This window comes from Saimiri boliviensis, chromosome 9 (genome assembly GCF_048565385.1).
Source record: "Saimiri boliviensis isolate mSaiBol1 chromosome 9, mSaiBol1.pri, whole genome shotgun sequence".
Lineage (NCBI taxonomy): Eukaryota > Metazoa > Chordata > Mammalia > Primates > Cebidae > Saimiri > Saimiri boliviensis.
In genome coordinates this window covers 114446830-114474554 of record NC_133457.1, presented here as the reverse complement: position 1 = coordinate 114474554, position 27725 = coordinate 114446830, and the positions used below count along the sequence as shown (strand labels likewise).

The 27725-nt window shown below is 52.9% G+C and overlaps 1 protein-coding gene across 7 annotated transcripts; it reads left to right on the top strand.

Moving 5' to 3' along the window:
- Positions 1 to 5826: 5826 nt before the first annotated feature.
- Positions 5827 to 27086, top strand: KCNG1 (potassium voltage-gated channel modifier subfamily G member 1). 7 transcript variants are annotated; one of them, XM_010343124.3, is made up of 5 exons: positions 5827 to 6308; positions 15581 to 15696; positions 16681 to 16738; positions 18857 to 19656; positions 25540 to 27086. In XM_010343124.3, exons 4-5 carry the CDS (start codon positions 18883 to 18885, stop codon positions 26305 to 26307), a joined length of 1542 nt encoding a protein of 513 aa, XP_010341426.1. In that variant the 5' UTR covers positions 5827 to 6308; positions 15581 to 15696; positions 16681 to 16738; positions 18857 to 18882; the 3' UTR covers positions 26308 to 27086. The 7 variants fall into 7 exon arrangements, with proteins under 7 accessions (XP_010341426.1, XP_074262760.1, XP_010341427.1 ...); XM_074406659.1 differs by having other exon boundaries at positions 16632 to 16738; XM_010343125.3 differs by having other exon boundaries at positions 15576 to 15696.
- The last annotated feature ends 639 nt before the right edge of the window (positions 27087 to 27725 follow it).

Genomic DNA, 27725 nt, shown 5'->3' with positions numbered 1-27725 from the left:
CAAGGGTAGAGCCAAGAAGGAAACAGTGAGTGCCACCCTAAATGGCTGGAGACAGACATAATGTACCACCGCTCAGAGTTCTAGCAGACGTCTTAGATCGTTTTGGAACTAGAGTCAGGTGTAACCCTTTCCCTGGATGGATGGTACAGCTGAGGCTCAGGGTGCAGGGGGATTGTGTCCAACCACACGCTAGTCTAGTGGCGCAGGCTGCACCAGAACCCAGCTCTCCTGACTCTCAGCCCAGGGCTCTTTCCAAATAACCCTGGACTAGGAGCAAGGCTGGAGCTGGGACGAGAGGGTGCAAAATGTAAGAGGGAGCCGGGTATGGTGGCTCACACCTGTAATCCCAGCACTTTGGGAGGGTGAGGTGAGCAGATCACCTGAGGTCAGGAGTTCAAGACCAGCCTGGCCAACATGGTCAAACCCTGTCTTTACTAAAAATAGAAAATTAGCCGGGTTCGGTGGCAGGGCACCTGTAATCCCAGCTACTCAGGACGCTGAAGAAGAAGAATTGCTTGAATCAGGGGGCGGAGGTTGCAGTGAGCTGAGATCATGCCACTGCATTCCAACCTGGGTGACAGAGCGAAACTCCATCTCAAAAAAAAATAAAAAAATAAAAAAAAATAAAAAAGTAGGGGAGGGGGCCAAAAACTCAGTCATCATGATAAATAACATTTTGAAACAATATTTTTAAAAATCAAAATGAATGCACAAAAATCCACAAGAAGCAAAATATCACATTTTAAAACAAAGACTTCAATAAAGTCACACTCTGGCACGCCCTCTCCTACTGCAACCTAATCCCAGCCTAGACCAGGGATCCCAAGGTGACAATGGGCTGAGCCCTGCAGGAACTGGCTATGTGGAAGTCTGTGGGAGGGTGACTTGGGATATTAGAGGAGCAGAAAGGGGAAGTTCGTGGAGCAGAGTGACTGTGGAAAGACAGCAGGAGAATCCCCATCCCAACCCCACCCTGACTTGACTCCAAGGCCAGCCTACACCTCGCAGACACGCAGGGGGATCCCCTGTCAGAAGAGCTAACTCCAAACCAAGAAAACCCCATCCCACCCACCACTCTCAACAAATTCCTCCCAGCTGCAGCCAAATCCAAGCCTTTTCATCTCAAGGAGATTAGTTTAAAAAAAAAAAAATCTGGACAGCTCTGGGTAACTTTTCCTGCCCTGGAGAAACAGGCCAGAACTTTATGGCTTCCTGACAGCTGGTTATGAATGGGAAGGAAGGCATAGTCTGAAACTGCTGACAGTAACTCCCTTTTAAGGTATTTCCTTGGGGCCAGCGATGTCACATTCTCCTCCTGCCCAACAAATTAACAGCAGTTTGTATCCCAGCGACAAGCTTGGGCTTTGGAGTCCAGCAGGCCTGGGTTCCGATCTGACTCTGCCATTGCTGCACGACCCTAGAAATCCTGCCAAGATCATCCACTTTCTTCCAGGGCCCTGGTGGTAACCGAGATGGCACAATGTGGGTAGAAGGACATGCCACAGGGATGGGCACAAGCCCCTGCCCAGCGCCAGCACACTGCGTGGGTAAGGGATGTTGGCCAGATCTCCCAGTGTTTCAAAAGAAAAAACTGTATGTGCAATCTCCCAGTTTTTAAAGGTCAGCAACTAATTTTAAATTAATTTTTGAAAATTTTAACTCAGTAGGGACAAATAAAACAGGTACGTGTGCCAGAGCCCACCTCCTGGCCCAGGGGTGCCTATGATGTCTTCAAATCACCCAGCAACCACCTGGCACCTTCTAGGTGCCCAGCAAGCATTGACGGTTCCCATCTTCTCAGGAAGCTTCCACGGGCATCATCAACATCTCTTTCCACACGACAGCTTGGGGAAGGATGCTTTGCAAGAGGAAAATGAAGATAGGAGGAGAAGAGTGAAAAATCTGGAAGGCTCTAAGGGAGGGAGGAACTGCAAAGAGGGAATTCCTTAAAAGGACTTAAAAGAATTTTATTGGACATTGTTTAGCACAGTCAGGGATAAGATGAGGCCGTAATTTAACTCCTGGGTACAGCAAGTGAGTGTGTATGTTGCGGGTAAGGCAGGACTGGGCGGGGGTCATTGTTTTCACCGACAGTCCCCACACAGTATATCGGGTCTTCTGTCTGCAGGTCACTATGAAATCTGACTCAGGTGCACAGTGTTCTAATAAGCCCAACCCTGTCTCCAGAGGTGGCCATTAGGTCCCATGGATCCTACATAAGGAGAAGCTGGCTTGAGTCTCTCCCAAGACCTCATGAGGGCTTGGAAGTCAGACCGAGCTGGATAGGGGTTCACACCTTCAATATCAGTGGTTCTCAAAGTGGGATCCCCAAACCTGATGCATCAGCATCAGCATCAGCAGGGAGCTCCTCAGAAGGACCCTACGCCAGACCCACTGAATCAGCTGCTCCGGGGTCGGTGCAGCTGTCTGGGTTTTAAAAAGCCCTCGGGGGACTCAGGTACACAGTGACGTCTGAGTGCCCCTGAGCTGCACCCTCATCCTGTCATCATCAGCGAGGAGTCTGACTCTCTGAGGCAGTCACATCTGTTCCAGAAAACTGTCCTGAGCGACCCCAGGAATTATTTAAGAAGCCTGCTCTGTATGTGCCTAGCAGAGTGGAAGCTGCTAGGGTGGGGAGAGATAGCACACAGTCCTCACCCTGATTGAGCTGGTTCCCCAGTGGGGACAGAGATAATATGCAAGTTAAAAAGATAGAAACGGGGCCAGGCGCAGTGGCTCACATCTGTAATTCCAGCACTTTGGGAGACCAAGGAAGGCGGATCATGAGGTCAGGAGATCAAGACCATCCTGGCTAACATGATAAAACCCCACCTCTACTAAAAATACAAAAAATTAGCTGGGTGTAGCGGCACATGCCTGTAGTCTCAGCTACTTGGGAGGCTGAGGCAGGAGAATCACTTGAACGTGGGAGGCAGAGGTTGCAGTGAGCTGAGATCACGCCACTGCACTCCAGCCTGGGCAACAGAGCGAGTTTCCATCTCAAAATAAAAAATAAAAAAAAAAGATAGAAACAGGGCCAGGCACAGTGGTTCACATCTGTAATCCCAGCACATTGGGAGGCCAAAGTGGGTGAATGGCTTGAGCCTAGGAGTTCTAGACCAGCCTCTGCAGAAAACATTTTTTAAGTTAGTGATGCATGGTGGTGTGTGGTAGTCCCAGCTACTTGGAAGTCTGAGGCAGGAGGATCCCTTGAGCCCAGGAGTTAGAGGTTGCAGTGAGCTGTGATTGTACCACTCCAGGGAGTGACAGAGCCAGGCCATGTCTCAAAAACAAGATAGAGACAGCAATTTTCTGGCTGGGTGCAGAGGCTCACAGCTGTAATTCCAGCATTTTAGGAGGCTGAGGCTGGTGGATCACCTGAGGTCGAGAGTTTGAAACCAGTCTGGCCAACATGGTGAAACCCTGTCTCTACTAAAAATACAAAAATTAGCTGGTCATGGTGGCACACATCTGTAGTCTCAGCTACTTGGGAGGCTGAGACAGGAGAATCACTTGAACCCAGGGGGACGGATGCCGCAGTGAGCTGAGATTGTGCCACTGCACTCCAACCAGGAAGACAAAGCAAGAATCTGTCTCAAAAAACAACAACAACAAAAACAATTTTCAGATGGGAGAGGAAGGCAGGAGCCTGATCCACCACGAGAGCAGTGTTTCTCAGGCCAGGATTTGTGGCTCACGCCTGTAATCCCAGCATTTTGGGAGGCTGAGGCGGGTGGGAGGTCAGGAGTTCGAGACCAGCCTGACCAACATGAAGAAACCCCATCTCTGCTAAAAATACAAAATTAGCCGGGTGTGGTGGTGCACATGTGTAATCCCAGGTACTCGGAAGGCTGAGGCAGGAGAATTACTTGAACTTGGGAGGCAGAAGTTGCCTTGAGCCAAGATTGTGCCATTGCACTCCAGCCTGGGCAATGAGTGAAACTCCGCCTCAAAGAAAAAAAAAAAAAAAAAGAAGAAGAAGAAGAAGAAGAAGAAGAAAAAGCAGTGTTTCTCAATATGTAATCCAGGGACCCTCTGACCCCAAAGGCACACCCCACCCCATCTGGTTCCCTCCCCTACGTTGTTGGATGGTCTCCTTGCTGTTTCTCAGACGTGTCTCGTCTCTACTGCTTGAAGCCAGTGCCTCTGATGTTCTGTCCACCTAGAAAGCTCTCTTCCCATCTTGCGAGATGGTCTCCTTCTGGCTCAGGGCTCCATGTCACCATCACCTCCGCAAGCGCCCTCCGCCATTATTCTATCTCAAGTGGGGTCTCTGGCTTCTTTCTGCATTCATGTAGTTCAACAGTTTGCGGGTTCTGCCAAGCCTCCAGCAGAAGGCGAGCTCTTGGAAACAGGTCCTTGGGCAGATCCCGTCTGTCCAGGCGTCCACCTCACCAGTAAGCCAGTGTTTTTATTGTTCTTGTTGTTTTGGGGGCCAGATCTCGCTCAGTCACCCAGGCTGGCATGCAGTGGTGCCATCATAGCGCACCATAACGTGGAACTCTTATGCTCCTCCCACCTCAGCTTCCTAAGTGGCTGGGACTGCCGCACAGGCTACGGTGCCCTGGGCTCACTTCTTAGGATTAATCCTAACCCACTTAATGAGCATCCACAACTCCCCAACCCATGCCCCACTCTTAAGCAGAAGGCTGGTGGGCAGCAGATTTCTTCATGTCCTTTCTTAGTTCTCTGATGATGGGAAAAGTAGAGGCAGAAAGGAAAAGAGGAAGGGAGTGCAAGGCTGTAAGAGGCCATCCCTGCCAGCGGCACCCTCTCCTCTCCGACGAATCCTCCATAGCAACCTCCAGCAACTGTGCGGCATCCTACCCACTCTGGCACAAGACCCCAGGACCCCAGGACCTGGTCCAAATGCCCTGCCCAGGCCAGGGGAGTGGACGAGGAAATGCGAGTCTGCTGGCCTGGGAGGGCTCTGAGCCTTGGCCCCACGGGCCTGGAGGGAACAGCACCTGGGACGGTAGTACTGGCCCTAGGAAATTGGCACAGCAAGGTGCCGGCAGCCCCTAGGCGGCGGTGGCAGGAAGGGCCCAAGGACAACATCGTTCTAGGAGATGGAGAAAAGGCTCACGACATGTGACACCCAGGATGTGAAAGCTTGTTTGCAGCGTGTGGCTGCAGGGCAGCAGCGTGTGGAGGGCCCTAACGATGCAGTATTTGGCCGGGGCGGGAGGGCGAGGGGCCCAGAGGCAGCAGTGCACTTGGATTTCCAAGGAAAGGCAGGAGACAGGGCTCATGTGGTCCCTGGGATGTGAAAGCGTGTGGAGCGCGGCCCCGGCGCAGCGGAGAGTGGGGTTTTAAGTCCCTGACACAGGTAGATCCTGGGGCCGTGGTGCTAGGGGCCCGGGCTCGGGACCGCGGGCAAACTTGGACAGCAGGGAAAACTGACAGGGTGCGCGATCCCGGGAGGTTGCCACGCCGCCTGGTGCATGAAGCTCCAGGGCAGCGGAGCGCCGGGACCTTAGAGGCCAGCGGGTGCAGGCGAGGGGGCCGCAGGGTGGGCGCTCCGGGGAGAGCAGACAAGGAAGAAGGCGATGGGAGGGAGGGCGTAGCGCGATCGTCCCGGACACGGGCTCAGGATCGTGCCGCAAGGAGCGCCGGCCGGCAGGGGCGCCAGGGCTCCCTATCCAAGGTGCGGGGCTCCAATTGGGCGCCCGGACGCCCCTTGACGGGCGGCGCCGCTGCCACTGTCCCGAAGTGGGGCGAGGCCCGGCGCAGCACTCTCAGCTGCCCGCCCGCCCCTTCTCCCCGCCCCGCGCGCAGTCCCCTCCCTCCGTCCCCTCCCTCCGTCCCGCCTCCTGCCTCGCTCCCTCCCTCAGCGACTGCCGCGCCGCGCTCCCGACGCACTCGGAGCCCGGTGGGGACCGGGAGGCAGAGACGGGGCGGCCGCGGCTCCGAGGGCGGGAGCTGAGCCGAGCCCCCGGGACTGAAGTTTGGCGGCGGCTCCGGGAGGCAGAGCGGGCGCCCCAGGCGGCCACCAGGCCCCTCTCGTGTCCTCAACCCGGACCCGTGGGCAGCCGGGAGGACCGAAGCCACGGCCGGGCCAACTCCGAGGCGGGGACGCAGCGACGGGAACTTGAGGTGGGAACTTTCCGCGCTGCAGCCTTGCCAGGCGCCACCGAAGCGCGGACCGGACCCCGCGCCTACAAACTCGGGCTCGGGGGCGGCTGCACGTGTCCGTGGCCCCCAACTCCCTGCGGGGGCCTCGAAACCCACCTGCAGGGAGGCCAGGGCGACCGAGAACCCGGGAGCAGCCGCTGGTGGCGGCGTGGAGCGCGCTAGCTACGACCAAGGTGCGGGTACAGCTTTGCTTCTTCCCAAGGGGTCCCCGGGATGCAAAGTCCGGGACATTCGCAGCCGCAGTGACTCCGGAGGGGGCGCATCCCGGCTCTAGGCCGAGGTTTCTCACCGGGTCCCGGGAGGAGGGAGAGTTAGGGATTGGGATGGGGGGTGTCTGACACTTGCTCATTCCCTGGATCCTTAGGCATGGAATGGAGCCCTCCTCCACCCCCACTGTGAGCCTAATTGAGTCAATCATTAACCATGAATACAGCATGCGTTTATTGAGCGCCTACTGTGTGCTAGGCACTAGGGATACTGAGACAGTTCACTAGGCACCCCAGTAGCTGCTAGGAAGGTGGTGGTCTCAGCCTCAGAGCTTCCATATGGGAGAGAGGCTCAGCCCGGAGATATGGAAGGAAAAGGGCGAAGTTCATTCATTCACAGATTGGACAAAGATTGACTGAACACCTACTAGGAGCAGCTCATCATACCGAGCATTCAACATTCATTCATCCAGTTTACAAACATTTATGGAGGAGCTCTACTGGGGAGAAGTGAAGAGGGAGGGGATGGGGGCAGGATAGAATGGGGGGAGCTCCATGCAGCTGAGAGAAGTAAGGAGTAAGACCAGGCCCCCCTTGGGAGGTCGCAGTCTGCTGGGGCGGTGGACTGTAGCAGCCCCTGTGTACAGGCAGAAGTCCTGGTTCCTCCAATGCATTCATTCTCAAGGTGGGAGGCGTGGAAGCTGGAATTCGTTCTAGAATCGGAAGAAAAGATCTTTTCAAAGCTCCTTAGGGGCGGGTGATGGGGTAGGGTGGCGGGGAGTTGAGAAACACTGATCCGACATTACCGAGGAATGCGGGTTCCCACCACTGGGGTTTTTGAGTCCGTCTACTCAGCAGGCATTTTCTTAAGCACTTAAAGGGTGCCAGGCACCAAAGTTACCCAGGTGAATGACAGACACACAGAGGAGGGAGACAGACGCTCCTCCCCCACTTCGCTGACACCCTGAGATAAGTGGGTGGGGGGGGGGCGGTGAGAGGAGGGAGCAAGAACTGGTCTGATTCATTGTGGGGTGGGGGAAGCTCCTGCCCTATGAATCTGAGTAGAGGTTTATTCAATAGGGTGGATTTACTACCTCCACACCCCTAATGGCAGAGTCCCTATGGAGAGCCTCACTGGCAGCACATCTCCAAGAAAAGTTTGGCACTGCTGATTGGGGCCATGCCGTGGGCACAGCGGCTAGGGCACACTGTCCTTCTTTGGGGGATTTTTTCTGGCTCTGCCAGACCAGAGCTCTACCTGTGCCTCCTCCGGCTTTTGGAGCTCTGCACAGTCACCTGCTGGGAGGGGAAGGAGGGAAGGTGTGTTTGAAAAACAGGCAAGCACTGGCCCCTGGGGATCGCCCTCCTCAGTGGTTCCCAGAGCCAGCCCATTCCAGTGGAAAGATGTCTGTTGAGGGACACACTCCTAACCTGCAGGGAACTGCAGGCGTACTGGAAAGGAGGCAAGCTAGGTTCTTCTCCTGAGACTTGAGAACCCAGGCCCACAGCTTACAGCCTGGCTTCTCAAGCCTTGCGAGTAAAAACATCAATGAAACCCCCGGTTTTGCCAAACTCTGGGTTGCCTGTTTGGCCTCTGGGAGGGAGACGTGACAAGGGAGGCAGACCTTATGTGCTTCTCCCCATCCCCTAAGACTTTCCCGAAGCTTGTCCTGGAGCCTGATTGGGGCAGATCTGGGCGCCAACTCTGAATTCTCTGCCCCAGATGCCTAGCGGCGCTCTGGCAGGAGGTGAGGGAGATGCCGCAGAAAACAGAAGAACAAAGAGATGTGTGCTGGATATACAGGGCTAAGTGACTCAAACCCACTCCAAGGAACTCACTTCCTGGAGCCTCAATAGGGTATCTTAGCTCTGCTTTCTCTCTCCACCCGCTTTCCACTGTTGATGAAGAGTCAACCTTGCCTGTTGCCAGAGGTCTAGGGGTGTGGGAATCTACTCTTGGGTGACGCATTAAGCCCGGCAAAGGAGCCCTTCACAAAGCCCCTCTGAGTAGAATTGATAAAAAGGGATAGGCAAAGAAGAACCTGGCTGCAAGCACGCCATCACTGTGGGCCATTTTTATCATCCAGCAGACTGTAGTTGATTAACAAAATCAGAAATGAAGTGACTTTGCTAGAAATAGGATCTGAATTGTGCCTAAGACTGTCCCTTGCCCTGAGGTTGAGTTTTCTATCTCACCCAGACACCTCCCCAGGCAGGTCCGATCTTGCTGTCCCTCCAGGGGACTCCTGGAAGCCCAAGTCTCCCTTCCTGCCGTCCTGAGTTCCCCACTGCTCCCCCAAGCCTGCTCCTCTGCTTAAGCTTATGTTCCCAAATTTTGAGCTACAAGGAGGCAAAGAGAAAAGGATCTTCTGGCTCGTCCCCAAACACCTCCCCGTAGAAGAAGGCAAACACAAACGTGCATTTGGTGTTATTTAGCTTGCCTGCAGCAGAGCAGGGAGGCTCTGGAGGCAGCCTGTCTTTTCTACAGGGGGAGGGACACTGGCACCTTTTTCTCATTGGGGGCAAGTGAATGATGGAGGGAAGAGCCCAGCTCCCAGCGCATACTCTGCCCAGGAACTTTGGCCCCAGCTTTCAGGAGGCTGGGCCAAGGTCCAGGATGGTTGGACTGTGGCGAGAACAGACGGCAGGTGGCTAAGAAAGACAGATTCTCCACCAGGGCACAGCATCTCTTGGAAATCTAACATGCCAGGACTCTGGCCAAGCTAATGGTTGGATCCATTTTGATTAACGTTTTAATTGGGGATTAATGCAGCCTGACCTGCCTCTGAGTCGGCCGGCCAGGAGCCCTAATCCTGACAGATGAAGCCATGCTGGCAGTGAAACGCTGCAGGGCCTGGGAGAGAGTGCCATGGGGAGAGATGGATGGGTCCCTGAGACACCCACTGGGAGTGAGGGAATGGCACACGTGGAGAGGCATGGTAGAAAGAAAGAAACCAAAGCCTGCGGAGTGCTGGAGAGAAATGCTTTCCTTCTGGAAAGTTGCCTTGGAGGCTGTGTTAATTTCCTTCTTTCACATACTTGCACACTTTTTTTTTTTTTTTTTTTTTTTTTGAGATGGAGTTTTGCTCTGTTGCCTAGGCTGGAGTGCAATGGCGTGATCTTGCCTTACTGCAACCTCCATCTTCTGATTCGGGCCATTCTCCTGTCTCAACCTCCCGAGTAGCTGGGACCACAGGCGTGCGCCACCAGGCCTGGCTAATTTTTGTATTTTTAGTAGAGACGGGGTTTCACTATGTTGGCCAGGCTGGGCTCGAACTCCTGACCTCATGATCCACCTGCCTTAGCCTCTCAAAGTGCTGGGATTACAAGCGTGAGCCACCATGTCCAGCCACTTCCACACATTTAGTGGCTTAAAGCAATACAAATTTATCATCTTTTTTTTTTTTTTAAATTTGAGACAGGGTCTTGCTCTGTCACCCAGCTGGAGTACAGTGTCACTATCACAGCCCACCACAGCCTTGACCTCCTGGGCTCAAGTGATCCACCCACCTCAGCCTCCTAAGTCAATGGAACTAAAGGTACATACCACCACGCTCAGCTGATTTTTCTTTTTTAATTATAGAAACAGGGTCTGGCCGGGCGCGGTGGCTCAAGCCTGTAATCCCAGCACTTTGGGAGGCCGAGGCGGGTGGATCACGAGGTCGAGAGATCGAGACCATCCTGGCCAACATGGTGAAACCCCGTCTCTACTAAAAATACAAAAAATTAGCTGGGCATGGTGGCACGTGCCTGTAATCCCAGCTACTCAGGAGGCTGAGGCAGGAGAATTGCCTGAACCCAGGAGGCGGAGGTTGCGGTGAGCCGAGATCGCGCCATTGCACTCCAGCCTGGGTAACAAGAGCGAAATTCCGTCTCAAAAAAAAAAAAAGAAACAGGGTCTCACTGTGTTGCCCAGGCTGGTCTTGAACTCTGAAACTCAAGCAGTTCTCTCACCTTGGCCTCCCAAAGGGTTAGGATTCCAGGCGTAAGCCACTATGCCTAGCCTGAATTTATTATCTCATAGTGTTTGGAAATCAGAAGTCCAAATGAGACTCACTGGGGCTAAAATCACGGTGTCAGCGGGGCTTCTGGGGAAGACTCCACCCTCTGCCTCCGTCGTCAGCGTCTCCTTCCCAGAGGCCAAAATGGCAACCCTGGGTTTGGCAAAACTGGGGATTTTGTCGATTTGTTTTTTACTCTGCTCTCTTACAAATGTAAAATAGTGATAAATATGTTTCCCCTGCCATGGACAATTGCCTGCTTCTCCCCATCCTCAAAAATATTCCAAAATCTTGTGCATATAAAATAGAGACTAGAAACCCAGTCCCTGACTCATGCAAGGGGTGGAGACACCACCCTAGCTCCCCGAAAAGAATCAATGGTTCAAGGAGGCAGTAAAAGGGAGGGGTCAAAGAGGTTTGGCCTGGAGTCCCACAGACCTAGTTTAATTCCGCCTTCATCACGTATTGCCAGACATAAGTTTTCACTTCTCAGAGCCTCAGTTTCTTCATTTATAAAATGGGGGTATCAGTGATAATGCCTGTCTTTTTAGGGAAGGATGAAGACCCATGCAGTTGAGGCTCCTAGCACAGCACCTGGCACTTTGTCAGTCTGCGGTGGAGGGAGACTGTGGTTGCTGCTATTTATAACACCTTGTGCACTTAGCACTCTCTCTGCATTCCCCATTGCCACTCAGAAGAGGGACTGAGAACGTAAGACAGAAAGAACAGAGTCCAGAGAGGTCCGAAAGCAGCTGGGGTCAGCCCAGGACCGTTTGTGGAACGATTTTATGCCCCTGATGGACTGTCGCCATGGGGACAGGAGGCCCAGTGACACTGCTTATCGCTGCAGCAAACCTCCACTCCCCAGATCCCCATAATAGCCCTGGGAGGTCGGCAATCTTGTCCCCATCTCCTAGTGGAGGAGGTCAGCTCAGAGAGGCCAGCAGCTCAGTGGGTGTGAGAGCTAGCTCAGGCCGCAGGGACGCCTAGCCATGCCTGGCTTGGGCCTTCACTGTGTCCCATTCCACCCTCCCAAATCCCACCCTGCAGGCCCTGCACCTGCACCCTCAGTCATGTGCCGACCTCAGGGTGGTCACATGAGAACTGCCACTCTGCACACCTTAGGGTCTCAATGATCATTTATCTTTGCAAGTACGTTCTCAGCCCTCAGCCGTAACTTAGCATCACCTTTCTCCTCGAAGGAAGGATAGAAAATTGCAGTGGATCTCTAAGCTCATGAATGGAAATTTGATCAAGGCAACCCCAATGCAAAAGATTTTTCTCACAAACCAGAAGGGATTCCATTTCTCCATGAAATGGACTCAGATGCAGGACTCAGAGCCTTTCAGAGCCTCAAGGAGATTGACGCATTGAACAGGGGAGTCCCGGCCAAAGCCCAGAGCAGCTCTGTGCCTCCAGCCCCCGGGAGAGCTCCAAGCATTCCCAGTCCCTTCCCTCGCACAGAATCTCCAGGAGAGCCTGTGAAAATGCTCACTCCCGGGCCTCGCCTTCAGGCATTCCGACTGGGAAGGGAGGGTCCCAGGAACCTGCATCTCCACCAGGCACCCTGGGCAAGTCAGAAGGTTCTGTTGTTCTTGTGCTCTTCATTTTTCTTTTTAAACCTGGGTTAAAAGCCGGAGTTGTACAAACCACGCCGCTTCCCAGCACGCCTCCTCATCGGCCTGTGCCAGCCTGTCTCCTCTCACTCGTTTTTCCTCCTTCATTCCAATCCCTGTGCTTCTTCCCCTTCCTTTGCCCTTCCCGGCACCCTCCATGTGGTCGATAGAGATCCTCCCATGTGCTTGAGACCTTGTAAAATATGTAATGTGTGTGTGTTCATTTACATAAATAGCACAGTGCTAGAAACTTCTGTTTCTTTTTCCACTCGGCACCCTGTTTTTAAGACCTAAATGTGTTGCTAAACCACCCAGGCCATTGCTTCCGATTCCTGGCAATCTGCAGGATTCCAGACTCTGCCTCTCCCAAGACTTGCCTGTCCGCTCCCCTGGGGATGGATGCTAGCTAGGGGGCCTCCCGGTACCAGAAACAACACAGAACACACATTCTTGTACCTTGTTACTCTCTTCCACCTTGTTCCCCAGAAGCAAACCCTGAGTGAAGGATTTGAGTGCAAATAATTTCTTACTGACAATGTCTGCAACAATGCTTTGCAGTCCCTTGTCTGGGAAATCTACCCAGGAGTGGGATTTCTGGGTCATAGGACAGCAGCATCTTCATCTCCCTCATTTCTACCCAGTGGCTTTCCCGGAGTGCTAGGCCAGCCCGCACACCCTCCAGCAGTGGGCTCTGGGGGTCAGGTGATGCTGGATCCAAATCCCAGCGGGTCAGGTCAGAAAAGAAGACACTCTTGGCAAGCAGGAAGGGGGGCGGCAGACCCTTCCTGTAGCTCATGAGAATTCCGAGGTGACTGTTGAGGGTTCGCAGAGTGTCGGGTGTGGGGCCAAGCGCATCACCTGTGCCGTCTGCTTTTGTCTTCACCATAACTCAAGGAGGCAGGAACTGTTTGTAGCCTCATTATACAGATAGAGAAACTGAGTCTCAGGGATAGGGCGTGACTTGCCTAAAGTCACAGAGCAACCGGCCTTGAACCCAGGTCTCCTAATTTCAAAGCCTGTGCACACTTCTGCCTCCCCAGCCTGGGGTAACTGGCAGGTTGTCCTCCAAGCTGGAGCAGAACCAGCTTTCTCTTAACATCCCTTTTTCGAGACAGAGTGTCAGGGAAAAAAAAAAAAAAAGTCTCCACAGAGTATTCTGGAGTGCCAGCGGCAGGATCTCCTCTCACTGCAACCTCCGCCTCCCAGGTTCAAGCAATTCTCCTGCCTCAGCCTCCCAAGTAGCAGGATTACAGGCGCCTGGCACCACACCCAGCTAATTTTTGTATTTTTAGTAGAGACGGGGTTTCGCCATGTTGGCCAGGCTGGTCTCAAACTCCTCAAGTGATCTGCCCACCTCGGCCTCCCAAAGTGCTAGGATTACGGGCGTGAGCCACCCTGCCCGGCCTCAGCATCCCATTTCCTTTTGCAGCTGTCACAAATTACCACAAGCTTAGTGGCTTAAGACAACCAAATTGCGTTAACTTCTGGAGGTCAGAGGTTGGAAATGGCTCTGGCTGGGCTAAAATCGGGTGCTGGCAAGGCTGAGCTCCTTTCGGAGGCTCCAGGGAACGCGTTTCCTTGCCTTCTCCGGCCTCTGGAGGCCACCTGCATTCCTTGACTCACGGCCCCTTCCTCCAGCTTCAAAGCCAGCAGTGGCCAGCGGAGTGATTCTCATGCCACGCCCTTCTGCCACTCCGTCTCCTGCTTCCTCCCTCCACAAATAAGGACCCTGTTGATTACACTGGACCCGCCCAGATCATCCGAGATAATTTCCCATCTCAGGTCAGCTGATTAGCAACCTTAATTCCATCCGTAACCTTCATGCCTCCTTGCCATGCAGTCTAACACATTCACGGTTTCCAGGGATGAGGACTAGGACGTGGGCATCTAGGGGAACGTGGGGACAATTTTCTGCCTACCGTATGCCCTGCACTGAGCACTCTGGCCTGATGTGATGCAGCTTCAGTGGGGATGTGGATGCTGGGCACACGTGAGGCCCCTGACTCTGGCTTCAACATAGCTCTGCTACCCGGGCCCTCCTGCCCTTGCCAGCCTAGCCAGGTCAAAGCCACCAGGTGACGCCCTCACCCGCCACAAACACACACCCATCAGCTCAGCATTGATGGTCTGGCACCATCCTTGGGAGACACCCATCTCCGCCGTCTCCCCTGGATCCCACCGGCACCCTCTTCTGTCCATCGTCCCACAGCCAGGAACGGCTTCCTCTGACTCAGCTCACCATAGCGCCACCTATCCGTCGCCTCGGTAAATGGCACCTCTGGAATCATGATTCTTCTCTTTCCCCCTCCCCCGGGCCCCATTCCTCAGCCAGTCCTGAGCTCTCTTCCTCCAAAGTTCATCCCAAATCCCTCGTGTTCTCCAAAACTCCACCAGTGCGAACCATCGTCAGCTCCAGAATGACTTCAGTAGCCTCCAGCCTGGGCTCCCTAGCCCACGCACTGTCCACTGACCCGGCAGGCACGCGTGGACTCCTTGTCCCCTGCAGAAAGCCCCAGCTCCTTATTGTCAGCCCCTGAGCCCTGCTGCACCTGGCCCCTGCCCCCCTCCTCTATTCCCAGCTTCCCCTCGCTCTGTGCTTGGCCTTCTCCTTGGTCTTCCATCATCCAAGCCCACCCCCAAGTCAGGGAGCAAACTCTTGCATTCCCTCTGCCAGGTCCTCACAGGGCTGGACCCACCCATGTGGCTCAGCCCCATGTTCCCTCCTCCAAGAAGCCCTCCTCACGCCTCCAGCTAATGTTGCCCCGCATCCCACAGTGGTCACTCTTCATCTCTCACCTGCTCTGTCAACAACACTGCAGTCACTGCAGCCTGAAATGACTTGTATGCTCATTTGGAAAGGTCTCCCCCACTAGAAGGTCACCTCTGTGAGGACAGGGGCTGGGTCTGTCTTTTTCTCTGCCACGTCTCCAGATCTAACACAGAGCATGGCACGAGATGAGTGTTCAGTAACTACTGCATGAACGAACAAAAAAAAATGAATGAATGAACTATCTCCCCCATTGCAGCCTCTGCCTCAAACAGCTTCCTCTCCCCGAGCATCCATAGACCCTCAGAGGCAAGATCGCTAAAACCCACCATGCTGTAGAACTAACAGAACTAGCACCACGGAGAAACAAAAAAAATTCTTGTGAAGGTATCAGACTGGGTGAAAAGCAGCATTATTGTTCAGAAGCCCAGGCTTTGGGGCCTGAGCCGTCCACCGCACATCAGCTCGGGATCTGCAAGACCTGTTCTTCCTTTAGCAAGGTCCTGCCTTAGCATCTCCCCAGGGGACTCTGGCTTTGAGAACAAGGTCCTTACCGTGTTGATTACCCTCTGAGTGGCATCAGCCTCTCCATACTCCCCACACTGCTGAGACAGGATCACTTTCCACACAGGAAACTCACATGGGGGCAGGGAGTGAAGGAAAGAAATCACTAATTGGGGGTTTTCTGCTGGAGGGAATGCCGTGAGGGTTGAAAGACGAAATTCTTAAAAAGAGGTGATACAGCTGTGGGGATTCACAAGAGCCCTCTGGGGCTCATGGAAGGCATTTTCCCTTTACCGCCATCACCATTCTTGCCAAACAGTGTCACTTTTTCTCTTGTCTGTGGTAGCAAAGATGAAACAGCAGAGCTGAAAAGAGAGATCACCAAGGAAATTGCCTGAAAGGGATTATTCCCACGCCTCCGAGGGATCCTGGCAGGCTGTGCCTGAGGACACGGCTTCCAATTTTAGGTGAAGTTAAAAACACTCTAACCGTCTAAAATCAAAGCATTTTTCTTTCAAACACAGGTGTACCCTACTTTTCCCAAACCTGATCTATTGGACTGTAGCCTTCTGCAAAGATAAGCGAGTAGCAGAAGGGTGATGTGCTTTTGTAGAGCGGTTCCTCTTAGGAAGGAGCCCGTTTTACGCATGAAACACCCTCCCTCCCTTTCCAGCACCTATTAAAACACTTCCTCATTCACACACATGTGTTTGTATATGTGTGTGTTGTGTGCAGGTGTTTTCCTGAACATGGCCGTAGCACCGACCAAGATTGAAGTATTGGAAATGGGTTTCCATTTGCAATTGACAGACTTTATCCCTTGCTTCCCTCAGGGATTGGCCAAGGGAGAAGGCCGGTGATTTTTAAAAGCAGGGTATTCGAATCCTACTAACTTTTCTATGCATCGGCTTAATTCCAGAGAGCTCTGGAGCTATAATCTAGGGGTCTCAAACTCAAATGCCTGTAAGGCCAGGAAGGAAACACACGAGTGGACTAGAATGGGCGTTAGGAAGACAATGGGGAGGGGTGGGGACTGCGGCGGATTGGAGCAGGTGCCGCCTAAAGGAGTAGCCATTTCTCAGTTGGTGTTTGGGCCAAGTATTGCCAGATATCCTGATTTTTTGAGAGAAGCCAAGAATACGGATTTTTACATGAAATTTCACAACTTTCAAAAACTTCTCCAAGCCAAGCAAAATATTTGTGAACCAAATTCAGCCCATGAGCTGGTAATGAATAAGCAATTTTGTTCCAGCAGCACAAACCCTTCGCTTTGAGAGTTGGGAAGGAAGGAGTCTGTGTAAGTTGATATTTTGACCTCAGTTTCCCAGAAGTGGCCTCATTATGCTGGTCTCCTCAGCAGGAAATGGACTCGTTTAGCTAGCACTTCTTTGCACCCTTACAGTGCTGGGCACGGGGATTCAGAGATGACTACGGCACATTTCTTCCCCCAGGGAGCAGGCTGCCTAAGGAAGGAGTCAGGCTTGCACACCGACAGTTCTAGAGCTGGTGGTAAGTGCTGTGAAGACACGTGCACCCGTTGTAAGGGGAGGGATGCTGGATTTAGCTGGAGGGGCCAAGGAAGGCGTCCTGGGTGAACGTGCCTGTCCAGTTCACCCCGTATCCTCAAGGTGGTGTTTGCCGACACGTGAACAGACGTGGCATTGCTTTGATAGTTGTGCATTTCTTTGTCCATTGCTTCTGACTTATGGCAAATGATACCAGTTTTCCATTAGTGGAAACATATAAGTTGTCCATTCAAGATAATAATCATAGGCCAGGCACAGTGGCTCACACCTGTAATTCCAGCACTTTGGGAGGCCAAGGTGGGCAGATCATCTGACATCAGGAGTTCAAGACCAGCCTGGCCAACATGGCAAAACCATGTCTACTAAAAATACAGAAATTAACCAGGTGCGGTGGCACACCTGTAGTCCCAGCTACTCGAGAGGCTGAGGCACAAGAATTGCTTGAACCCGAGGTGAAGAGGTTTCAGTAAGCCAAGATGGTGCCACTGCACTCTAGCCTGGGCAACAGAGCAAGACTCTTATCTCAAAAATAATAATAATAGACAATAATTATTGAGTATCTACTATGTGCCAGGCACTGCATTAAATGCTCCTATGTACATAATTCACTTAGGCCTCCCAGTAATCCGACCAAGTAGGTCACCCAAGCTGGAGTGCAATGGCAGGATCTCAGATCACTGCAACCTTGGCCTCCTGGGTTCAAGCTATTTTCCCACCTTAGCCTCCTGAGTAGCTGGGATTACAGACGCCCGCCACCACACCTGGCTAATTTTTGTATTTTTAGTAGAGATGGGGTTTTGCCATGTTGGCCGGACTGGTGTCAAACTCCTGACTTTGTGATCTGCCCTCATCAGCCTCCCAAAGTGCTGGGATTACAGGCATGAGCACATCAAGGCTGAGTCACCGCCCAGGCTGTGTGGCTCTGAGGTTACATTTATAACCACTAACCAGGCTTCTTCCCCTCAGCGTTAAGGACATTTGCGACCAGATAAGTCTGTGTTGTGGGGACTGTCCTGTGCATTGTAGGACATGCGACAGCATTCCCTGGCCTCTACCTGCTATATGCCAGTAGCATCCCCACTTGTGACCAGCAAAAATGCCTCCAGGCATTGGCACAAGTCTTTGGGGAGACAAAATCAGCCCTATGAGAACTGTAGGTCTACACTAAATTGTTTTTCCAAGCCAAATAAATAAATTTAAAAAAAAAGTCAATTTAAATTAAATAAGTAAATAACAGTACATGTGTCAGCTGCCTGAGATCAGAGACCCCTTCACGTTCCGCGCACGGCTGCATCCCCAGCGCCTAGATGGATGTGGGAGAATTGTGACGGCCGGGAGACACTGGACAATGTTGTTGGTATTTCACTATCAGGCGAATGTGTTTGTCAGCTCAGGCTGATGTAACCAAATATTTATACGACAGCAGCACTTATTTCTCCCAGTTCTGTCAGCTGTGAGTCCGAGAGCAGGGTGCCAGCAGCACTCACCTCCGGGTTTCTCACTTAGATGCCTCTCTCAGTGCTCACATGGCGGAGTCTTCTCGTCTTCTGGCTGGTTGGTTGGTTTGAGATGGAGTCTCGCCCTGTCGCCCAGCCTGGAGTACAGTGGTGCGATCTCGGCTCACGGCAACCTTCACCTCCCAGGTTCAAGCAATTCTCCTGCCTCAACCTCCCTAGTAGCTAGGATTAGGATTACAGGTGCACACGACCCTGCCTGGCTCATTTTTGTATTTTTAGTAGAGACAGGGTTTCACCATGTTGGTCAGGCTGGTCTCAAACTCCTGACCTCAAATGATCCACCTGCCTCAGCCTCCCAAGGTGCTGGAATTGCAGGCATGAGCCACGGCACCCCACCTCTCCTCTTCTAAGAATGTGAATCTCATCGTGGGGACTTTGCTCTCAGAATGGCATCTGAACCAAATCACATCTCAAAGCTCCCACCCCTAATACCATCCCATCGAGGGCTAGAGGCTGCAACCTATGGATTTGGGGAACAAAGATTCCATCCCTAACAGTGAATATCTGCGACATCCACACTCTCATCAAGGTGAAGGTGGGGTGGGGGGGGGTCGCTGAGAGTCTTTCTTCCCTTCTCCCCACAGGCCCGAGAGGGATGTGAAGGCCCAAAATGACCCTCTTACCGGGAGACAATTCTGACTACGACTACAGCGCGCTGAGCTGCACCTCGGACGCCTCCTTCCACCCTGCCTTCCTCCCGCAGCGCCAGGCCATCAAGGGCGCGTTCTACCGCCGGGCGCAGCGGCTGCGGCCGCAGGACGAGCCCCGCCAGGGCTGCCAGCCCGAGGACCGCCGCCGTCGGATCATCATCAACGTGGGCGGCATCAAGTACTCGCTGCCCTGGACCACGCTGGACGAGTTCCCGCTGACGCGCCTGGGCCAGCTCAAGGCCTGCACCAACTTCGACGACATCCTCAACGTGTGCGATGACTACGACGTCACCTGCAACGAGTTCTTCTTCGACCGCAACCCGGGCGCCTTCGGCACCATCCTGACCTTCCTGCGCGCGGGCAAGCTGCGGCTGCTGCGTGAGATGTGCGCGCTGTCCTTCCAGGAGGAGCTGCTGTACTGGGGCATCGCGGAGGACCAGCTGGACGGCTGCTGCAAGCGCCGCTACCTGCAGAAGATCGAGGAGTTCGCGGAGATGGTGGAGCGGGAGGAGGAGGACGACGCGCTGGCCAGCGAGGGCCGCGACAGCGAGGGCCCGGCCGAGGGCGAGGGCCGCCTGGGGTGCTGCATGCGGCGACTGCGCGACATGGTGGAGAGGCCGCACTCGGGGCTGCCGGGCAAGGTGTTCGCCTGCCTGTCCGTGCTCTTCGTGACCGTCACCGCCGTCAACCTCTCCGTCAGCACCTTGCCCAGCCTGAGGGAGGAGGAGGAGCAGGTAAGAGCCCACTGCCCCGCGGGGAGACGCGCCACTGTGAGGGAAGGGACGCCGAGCGTTGTCACCTACTCCAGGAAGCCTCCCCTGATTGCACACTGGCTGACTAGCATCCCCGGTCCCTCCTGACATCAGGAATGTTTGTGTGCATGGTCTGCCTTTTTGTTAATAGGTGAGCATCATGGGGATCCACGCCTGTGCCTGTCCTGGCCTCCACTGCCCCTGCCACTGCCCTTCCCCCCACCAGTGTCTAAAACAGTGTCCAGCACAAACAGGCACTCAACCACTGCATTTGTTCCTTTGTTGAATGGACAAATGAGTGAATAAATGGATGATGTGATTTTTGACGTGCCTGGCCCCGAGCGAAACACATGACATATATCATCAAACTGATCTCGACCACTCCACCCTTTCTCAGCCTTCCTAATCCCTTGCAGCCAAGTAGCCCAGACACCTGTTTTGGGTCCTGAAGATAATTTTTGTTGATAGGTCCATGTGTGTCTGCAAATGGTGAGCATTTATTTTGGTCCATAAGAGAATGAATGGAAAGTGTGTTTACTCCAGGGCCTGACATGGGGTATGTGCTATGGCCTAGGGACTCCCACTCATCTGGGAGTTCTCGGGAGCTGGGAGCTGGGCTGCACATGCCACCTATGTGCCATCTCCCCAGGGAATGCTCCAGCGTTTTCGCACCAGTCTGTACTTGAAGACACCGCCCAACCACAGGTCTAAGTCCGGTCCATGTTCGTAAGCATGGAAATATGGCACCCACGTGGCAGCTTGGGGACCTCACATAGCCCCACAGGAAGGACTATGTGATTGGCTCACACAGGGTTTCCCACAAGTTTGACTTGGTTGCCAACATTAAAAGTGGAGTTTTCATATAAAAATTCAAAATCTCAGCTTCTTTTAAAAATCATTAGATCAGGCCAGGTGTTCACACCTATAATCCCAACACTTTGGGAGCCAGAGGCAGAAGGATCGCTTGAGCCCAGGAGTTCAAAATCAGCCTGGGCAATATAGTAAGACCCTGTCTCTACAAATCATCATCATCATCATCATCATCATCATTATCATCATCCCGGTGTGGTGGCTTGCACCTGTAGTCCCAGCTACTTGGGAGGCTGAGGCAGGAGGATTGCTTGAGACTTGCAGGTGAGGCTGCAGTGAGCCGTGATCCTGCCACTGCACTCCAGCCTGGGCAACAGAGTGAGACCCTATCTCTAAAAAAATAAAATGTAAAGGCTGGGCATGGTGGCTCATTCCTGTACTTCCAGAATTTTGGGTGGCCAAGGCAGGCAGATCACAAGGTCAGGAGTTCAAGACCAGCCTGGCCAACATACTGAAACCCCATCTCTCCTAAAAAAATAAATAAATAAATAAATAATAAAATAAAATAAAATTAGCTGGTCGTGGTGGCACACACCTGTAGTCCCAGCTACTCGGGTGGCTGAGGCAGGAGAATCACTTGAACCCGGGAGGTGGAGGTTGCAGTGAGCCAAGATGCTATTGCACTCCAGCCTGGGTGACAGAGTGAGACTCTGTCTCAATAAATAAATAAATAAATAAATTTTATTTAATTTAAAAAATTGTAAGGTTGTGTCCCCACCACACATACACAGCAGCCTGTAGTCCTGCATGGCAGCTCCTGGTGAGAGCCAAGTCCACAGGGGCCCAGTTCAGTCTCCTTGTGGATGAGACCGTGGGCCTTAGAGCTGGTGACTCCTTCCCTATACGTGGGGATTCTGGAAGCTTCGAGAAAGACTGAAAGGTCTCAGACAGGTACAAATTGTATAGGCAGGGGAGAAATAGGTATGGCATTATGAACTGAACGTAAATATCATGCCAGCCAGTATTTATTGAGCACTGACTGTATACCCTGCATGTGCTAAGTGCTTTACACACACTCTCGAATTTAACATTAGAAATACTCATCATGGCAGGATTTTTCCACTTGTGTATGTGGAGGAAGTAGCAATAGCCTTGCAGTCATAATCCACGGAGGCTTGCTGGTATTTTTTGTATACTTTGAATTTACTTATTTATTTTTTAAGAGATGGGGTCTTGCTTTGCTGCCCAGGCTGGCCTCAAACTCCTGGCTTCAAATAATCCTCCCACCTCTGCCTCCCAAAGTGCTAGGACTGCAGGGGTGAGCCCCCATGCCTGGCTTATAAAATGAATTTCTTAAATGGAAATGAAGAAAATAGCATTCAACTAGTAAAGTTAACTTTTTAAATTTTTTTAAATTAGGAAAACAATTTTAGGCTAGGTATGGTGGCTCACGCCTGTAATCCCAGCACTTAAGGAGGCTGACGTGGATGCATCACTTCGTGTCAGCAGTTCGAGACCAGCCTGGCCAACATGGCAAAACCTCAGTTCTACTAAAAATGCAAAAATTAGCCGGGCGTGTTGGTGCTCGCTTATAATCCTAGCTACTTGGGAGGCTGAGAATGAGAATCGCTTCCACCTGGGAGGTGAAGGTTGCAGAGCCACAATCACACCACTGTACTCTAGTCTGGACAACAGAGTGAGACCCTGTCTCAAAAAAAAAAAAAAAATCAATTCACAGATGGGGCATTGCTACATTGCCCAGGTTGGACTTGAACTCTTGGACTCAAGCATCCCTCCTGCCTCAGCCTCCTTAATAGCTGGGACTATAGGTGCATGCCATCACATCCAGCTGGTAAAATTAACTTTCAATAAGCATGAGGGGTAGTGATGAAGAGGTCGGGGCTAGAGCCAGATGGCCTGAGTTCTAATCCTGTTTCTCCACTCTGGCTGTGTAATAGCTGTGGGCAAGTTCTTTATTTATTTTTATTTATTTCTTTATTTATTTTTTGAGATGGAGTTTCACTCTTGTTACCCAGGCTGGAGTGCAATGGCGCAATCTCGGCTCACCGCAACCTCCGCCTCCTGGGTTCAGGCAATTCTCCTGCCTCAGCCTCCTGAGTAGCTGGGATTACAGGCACGTGCCACCATGCCCAGCTAATTTTTTGTATTTTTAGTCGAGACAGGGTTTCACCATGTTGACCAAGATGGTCTCGATCTCTTGACCTTGTGATCTACCCGCCTCGGCCTCCCAAAGTGCTGGGATTACAGGCTTGAGCCACCGCGCCCAGCCCTGTGGGCAAGTTCTTAACCTCTTCGAGCCTCTGATTTCTCAGCTGTCTGGGGTTATGAATAGGCCCACCTCACAGTGTTGAAAAGATTCAGTGAGTTCCCATGAAGTGATTAGAAGTGATTGGGACTGGACGCAGTGGCTCATGCCTGTAATCCCAGCACTTTGGGAGTCCAAGACGGGCAGATCACTTGAAGTCAGGAGTTCAAGAGCAGCCTGAACAACACAGAGAAATCCCAGCTCTACTAAAAACAGAAAATTAGCTGGGCATGGTGGTACATGCCTATAATCCCAGCTACTCAGAAGGCTGAGGCAGGAGAATCGCTTGAACCCAGGAGGTGGAGGTTGTAATGAGCCAAGATTAGGCCATTGCACTCCAGCCCAGGCAACAAGAGCAAAACTCCATCTCAAAAAAAAAAAAAAAAGAAAAGAAAAGAAAAGAAAAAGAAGTGATTGGGACGACTGAGTCCACATGAAGGGATTAGAAGTGGTTCGTAGTGAATGTGCAGAAAGTCCTCACTCAAGGATTAGAGTCAAAAAGAAAATGAAAGGAAAATGCTCACCACTTGAGACCTGTCTGGAAATTGCTGCACTTAGTATAAGTTTCTTCTCAGCTCCAACATCTTTGATAGTGATTTTATCAGGAAAATGCTAATAAAGCCACCGTTTGGTTCGATTTCTGATACTTGCTTTTTTAAAAAGTAATAATACTTTGCCTTGTTTAGGATTCAGTGAGAATGCTGTTCTTCATTTTGGGGGCCAGTGGGATTCACTATTTCACTTGCTCCTTGTGCACACATTTGAGTGCTTGCTGTATACAGGCACTGCCAGGGAGACAGGGTGACCAGGACAACTCTTCCAACCTCAAGGTGCTTCCAGTCTATTGGGGTTGGGATGGAGTAGTGACACGCCCCCGCCCCCATCACGGTAAGCATGAGACACAAGCCAACGAAGCTTTGTGTGGGAGGTAGGCTGGCTCTGCTGGAGCTGCTTGGTGGGGCGCACTCCAGGAAGGCTTCCCAGAAGAAGGGGCTTCCCATCCCAGAGGTCTAAGACTTTAAGCCCCCACCAGGTATTAGCTCATACCTCCAGCTCCTAACATATTCCTAGAGATAGTTGTTGGAGTGGGACTGGTGGAACTCAGCTGTGCCCAGAGCCTCCGAGGTGTGCCAGGCTGGAGCCATGCTGGCCTCTCCTCTCTGCCAAAGGCCCCTTCAAGGATGAGGCGCAAATCCACTAAGGGCTATTTACCACCCAGTTATATTCCAGACCAGAGAGACAAGCTGGCAGCCCGCGTGCCAAACCCAGCACAGAGATGTGTTTTAGTGGCCCATACAGTATTTATTTGCATTGAATTACCACCAGCATTTAAATCAACATTTTATCTGTTTAACCAACTATTATCACCGACATTTATCACCAGGAGAGTTCACGTAAAACTGCACATTTTCAGCCTCTTTTGAAAGCTTCAGTGAGACAGCCTTAGCCCAAATTTGCCCAGGGCAGTGATGGGGGCACTGAACAAGATGGCTGAGCTCTCCAGAGGCAGGGGGCAGGACGAGCGGGGGGGTTGGGGAGGCTGGGGGAGGCAGGCCTAGCTGGCCCTCTATTCCAGTTTCCTTGGCCTGCCTGGCCCCTGGTGGCTTTTGGGTTTATACTCTTATCTAAACCCATGGCCTGTTCTTCCATGGCCTGGGGTCTGAGCTGTAAACAGTGAATACTAACTGTCCTTCCTGGTGAGGCTGTGACCTGCTGGCACAGCTAAGGGGGTGGGGATGGATGCAGGCAAAAAAAAAAAAAAAAAAAAGGTAAGTAATGTGTAAGTGCTATGAACAAAAGCAGGATATAGGGAATTGGAGTGCAGGAAAAATTGGGGGATTTTAAACAGGGGAGTCACAAAATCTCTCCTTGAGAAGGCGATAAGCAGAGCTAGAGAAGGGGGATGGGAGCAACGTGGGTGTTTAGAGGGGCTGGGGGTGAGCGGGGTTTTAGAGGGATGCAGAGGAAGCCACGAGGCTGGAGCAGGTGTGCGAGGGCCAGGGAGGAGGTCCGGGGCCTATGGACAGATAGACAGGTGGATGGTCCAGGTGCACCCCAGAGTGGGGACTATTCCTCAGAGCCATTGGGAGCCACAAAGGATGCTAAGCAGAGGAGGAACAGGACCCTTCTGGCTATGTGTGGAAAAGTGACTGCAGGGATGAGGGAGCCCGGCGGGAGGTGACCGCAACCGTCCCGGTGAGAAAGGATGCTGGCCCGACCAGGTGGGAGCAGTGGGCAGTGGGTTCGATTCTCACACTGTTTTAAACGAAGAGACTTCCCGGGAATTAGACGTAGGTGCTAAGGATGACGCCAGGTGTCTCGTCCTGAGCAACTAGAAGGATGGGACTGCGGAATTCTCTGGAGGGAAAGCCACCGGAGGGCAGGGGAGACCAGGAGTCCAGTGTTGGCCATGGCGAATTTGAGATGCCTCTCAGATACCCAGGTGGGAGGTCAGGGAGGCAGCCGATTGAGGGGTCTGGAGTTCAGGGCTTGGGTGGGGGCTGGAGAGGGATGAGGAGTGGCCAGTGTGGAGACAATGCCTAGTGCCCCAGACCTCACAGTGGGCACAACTAGAGAGAGGACCCGGGGCCACTCAACTGGGAGGGGTCACCTTCCTTCCACCTGGGAAGCCCAGAACAGGAACAGGGCAGAGCTTCCGCGGTCCTTCCCTGGTAGGACCAATGACGCGCCCCTCCCCCCCTTCTGGCATCCCTTCCCCTCTCTCCCAGGGCCACTGTTCCCAGATGTGCCACAACGTCTTCATCGTGGAGTCGGTGTGCGTGGGCTGGTTCTCGCTGGAGTTCCTCCTGCGGTTCATTCAGGCGCCCAGCAAGTTCGCCTTCCTGCGGAGCCCACTGACGCTGATCGACCTGGTGGCCATCCTGCCCTACTACATCACGCTGCTGGTGGACGGCGCCGCCGCGGGCCGCCGCAAGCCCAGCGCGGGCAACAGCTACCTGGACAAGGTGGGGCTGGTGCTGCGCGTGCTGCGGGCGCTGCGCATCCTGTACGTGATGCGCCTGGCGCGCCACTCCCTGGGGCTGCAGACGCTGGGGCTCACGGCTCGCCGCTGCACCCGCGAGTTCGGGCTCCTGCTGCTCTTCCTCTGCGTGGCCATCGCCCTCTTCGCGCCCCTGCTCTACGTCATCGAGAATGAGATGGCCGACAGCCCCGAGTTCACCAGCATCCCTGCCTGCTACTGGTGGGCCGTCATCACCATGACGACGGTGGGCTACGGCGACATGGTCCCCAGGAGCACCCCGGGCCAGGTGGTGGCCCTGAGCAGCATCCTGAGCGGCATCCTGCTCATGGCCTTCCCAGTCACCTCCATCTTCCACACCTTCTCCCGCTCCTACCTGGAGCTCAAGCAGGAGCAGGAGAGGGTGATGTTCCGGAGGGCACAGTTCCTCATCAAAACCAAGTCGCAGCTCAGCATGTCCCAGGACAGTGACATCTTGTTTGGAAGTGCCTCCTCGGACACCAGAGACAACAACTGAGCGCAGAGGACACCTGCCCTGCCTGCCCGCTGTGGCCGGAAGACATTGCCATCCACTGCAGATGCCTGGAGAGGGACAGGCCGCTTCCCAGTGCAGTCCTGGCACAGCCGACTCCCACGCACCCGGGGAAGGACACCCGCACATCAGCAGAGGGGCCTGCCCCTCCGCCTCCAGCTGTGAAGGGAAGCTGGGTCACCAGCCCAGCCCCACCCACCCCAGCCCCTATGTCTGTTTCCCTCAAAAAGGAGATGGCTTGTTCTTTTCACCGTGCAAATAACATGCCCAGCAAAAACTTGCTTTATGGGTCTGCCTGGAGAAAAAAAATACAAACGGCAGCAGCAACATGTCTGTCTCTAATGTGGATCATGTCCAGGGAAAGGAAACTGATGAGAAAGAGAGCATGCCTCCCATGGGCTCTCGAAAGAGGGAGCTGTTTCCCGGCATAGCCAGCCATGTGGGACTGGAAGGAAAAGGGCCCTGACTTCTTGGGTTGTTCAGACCCGGTGAGGCGCTACTGGGGTTGGAGAAAAAGAGAGAGAACAGACACTTTCAGGAAAGTGACCAGTGAATACTCTCTCGTTTCTCTTTGACTCCCTACCACCTCCCGGCCTTTCTTTCTCCCTTTTCTCTTTTCTCTTTTCTCCTTCTCTCCCATCCTCTATTCACCTCTTTACCCCTTAGGGCTGACTTCTCAAACTTTCCCCCAAAGGCACCCCTGACAGTTGAGAAGTCATTAGGAAGCCTGTCAGCGTTGCTGACTATATGTTGACTATATAAATCACTTCTTTCTTTTTTCTTTTCTTTTTTTTTTTTTTTTTTTTTTTTTTGAGACAGAGTCTTGTTGTGCAGTGGCCCAATCTTGGCTTACTGCAACTTCACCTCCTGGGCTCAAGCAATTCTCCCGCCTCAGCCTCCTGAGCAGCTGGGACTACAGGCACACGCCACCACACCCAGCTAATTGTTTTGTATTTTTAGTAGAGACAGGGTTTCACCATGTTGGTCAGGAGGGTCTCGATCAACTGACCTCGTGAACTGCTCTCCTTAGCCTCCCAAACTTCATTTTATCTTTAAGAAATAGTGTGGTGTTTTTATTCTACTCCACATTTATTTTAATCTGTGAAAAATACGCTTTACATCATATACCTGTATGTAAATCTAAACCTAAATCGGGGACAGATGTTTCTGAAAGGGGGCTATGGCTCCCTGGGCAGCCTGAGAAGCACAATCTGCAGCCCCAGAGGCCTCCCTGTGCCCCCAAAGACCTGCAGAGTACCCACCAGACCCGCAGAGCACCCACAAGACCTGCAGAGCATCCACCGACCTGCAGGGCACACACCAACCTGCAGGGCACCCACTCAACCTGCAGGGCACCCACTCAACCTGCAGGGCACCCACCGACCTGCAGGGCACACACCAGA

Coding starts and splice junctions, on each gene's coding strand:
- KCNG1 (XM_010343127.3), top strand. CDS start 18,883: ATGACCCTCTTACCGGGAGACAATTCTGACTACGACTACAGCGCGCTG. Junction 19,657..25,539: donor TGAGGGAGGAGGAGGAGCAG/GTAAGAGCCCAC, acceptor CCTCTCTCCCAG/GGCCACTGTTCCCAGATGTG.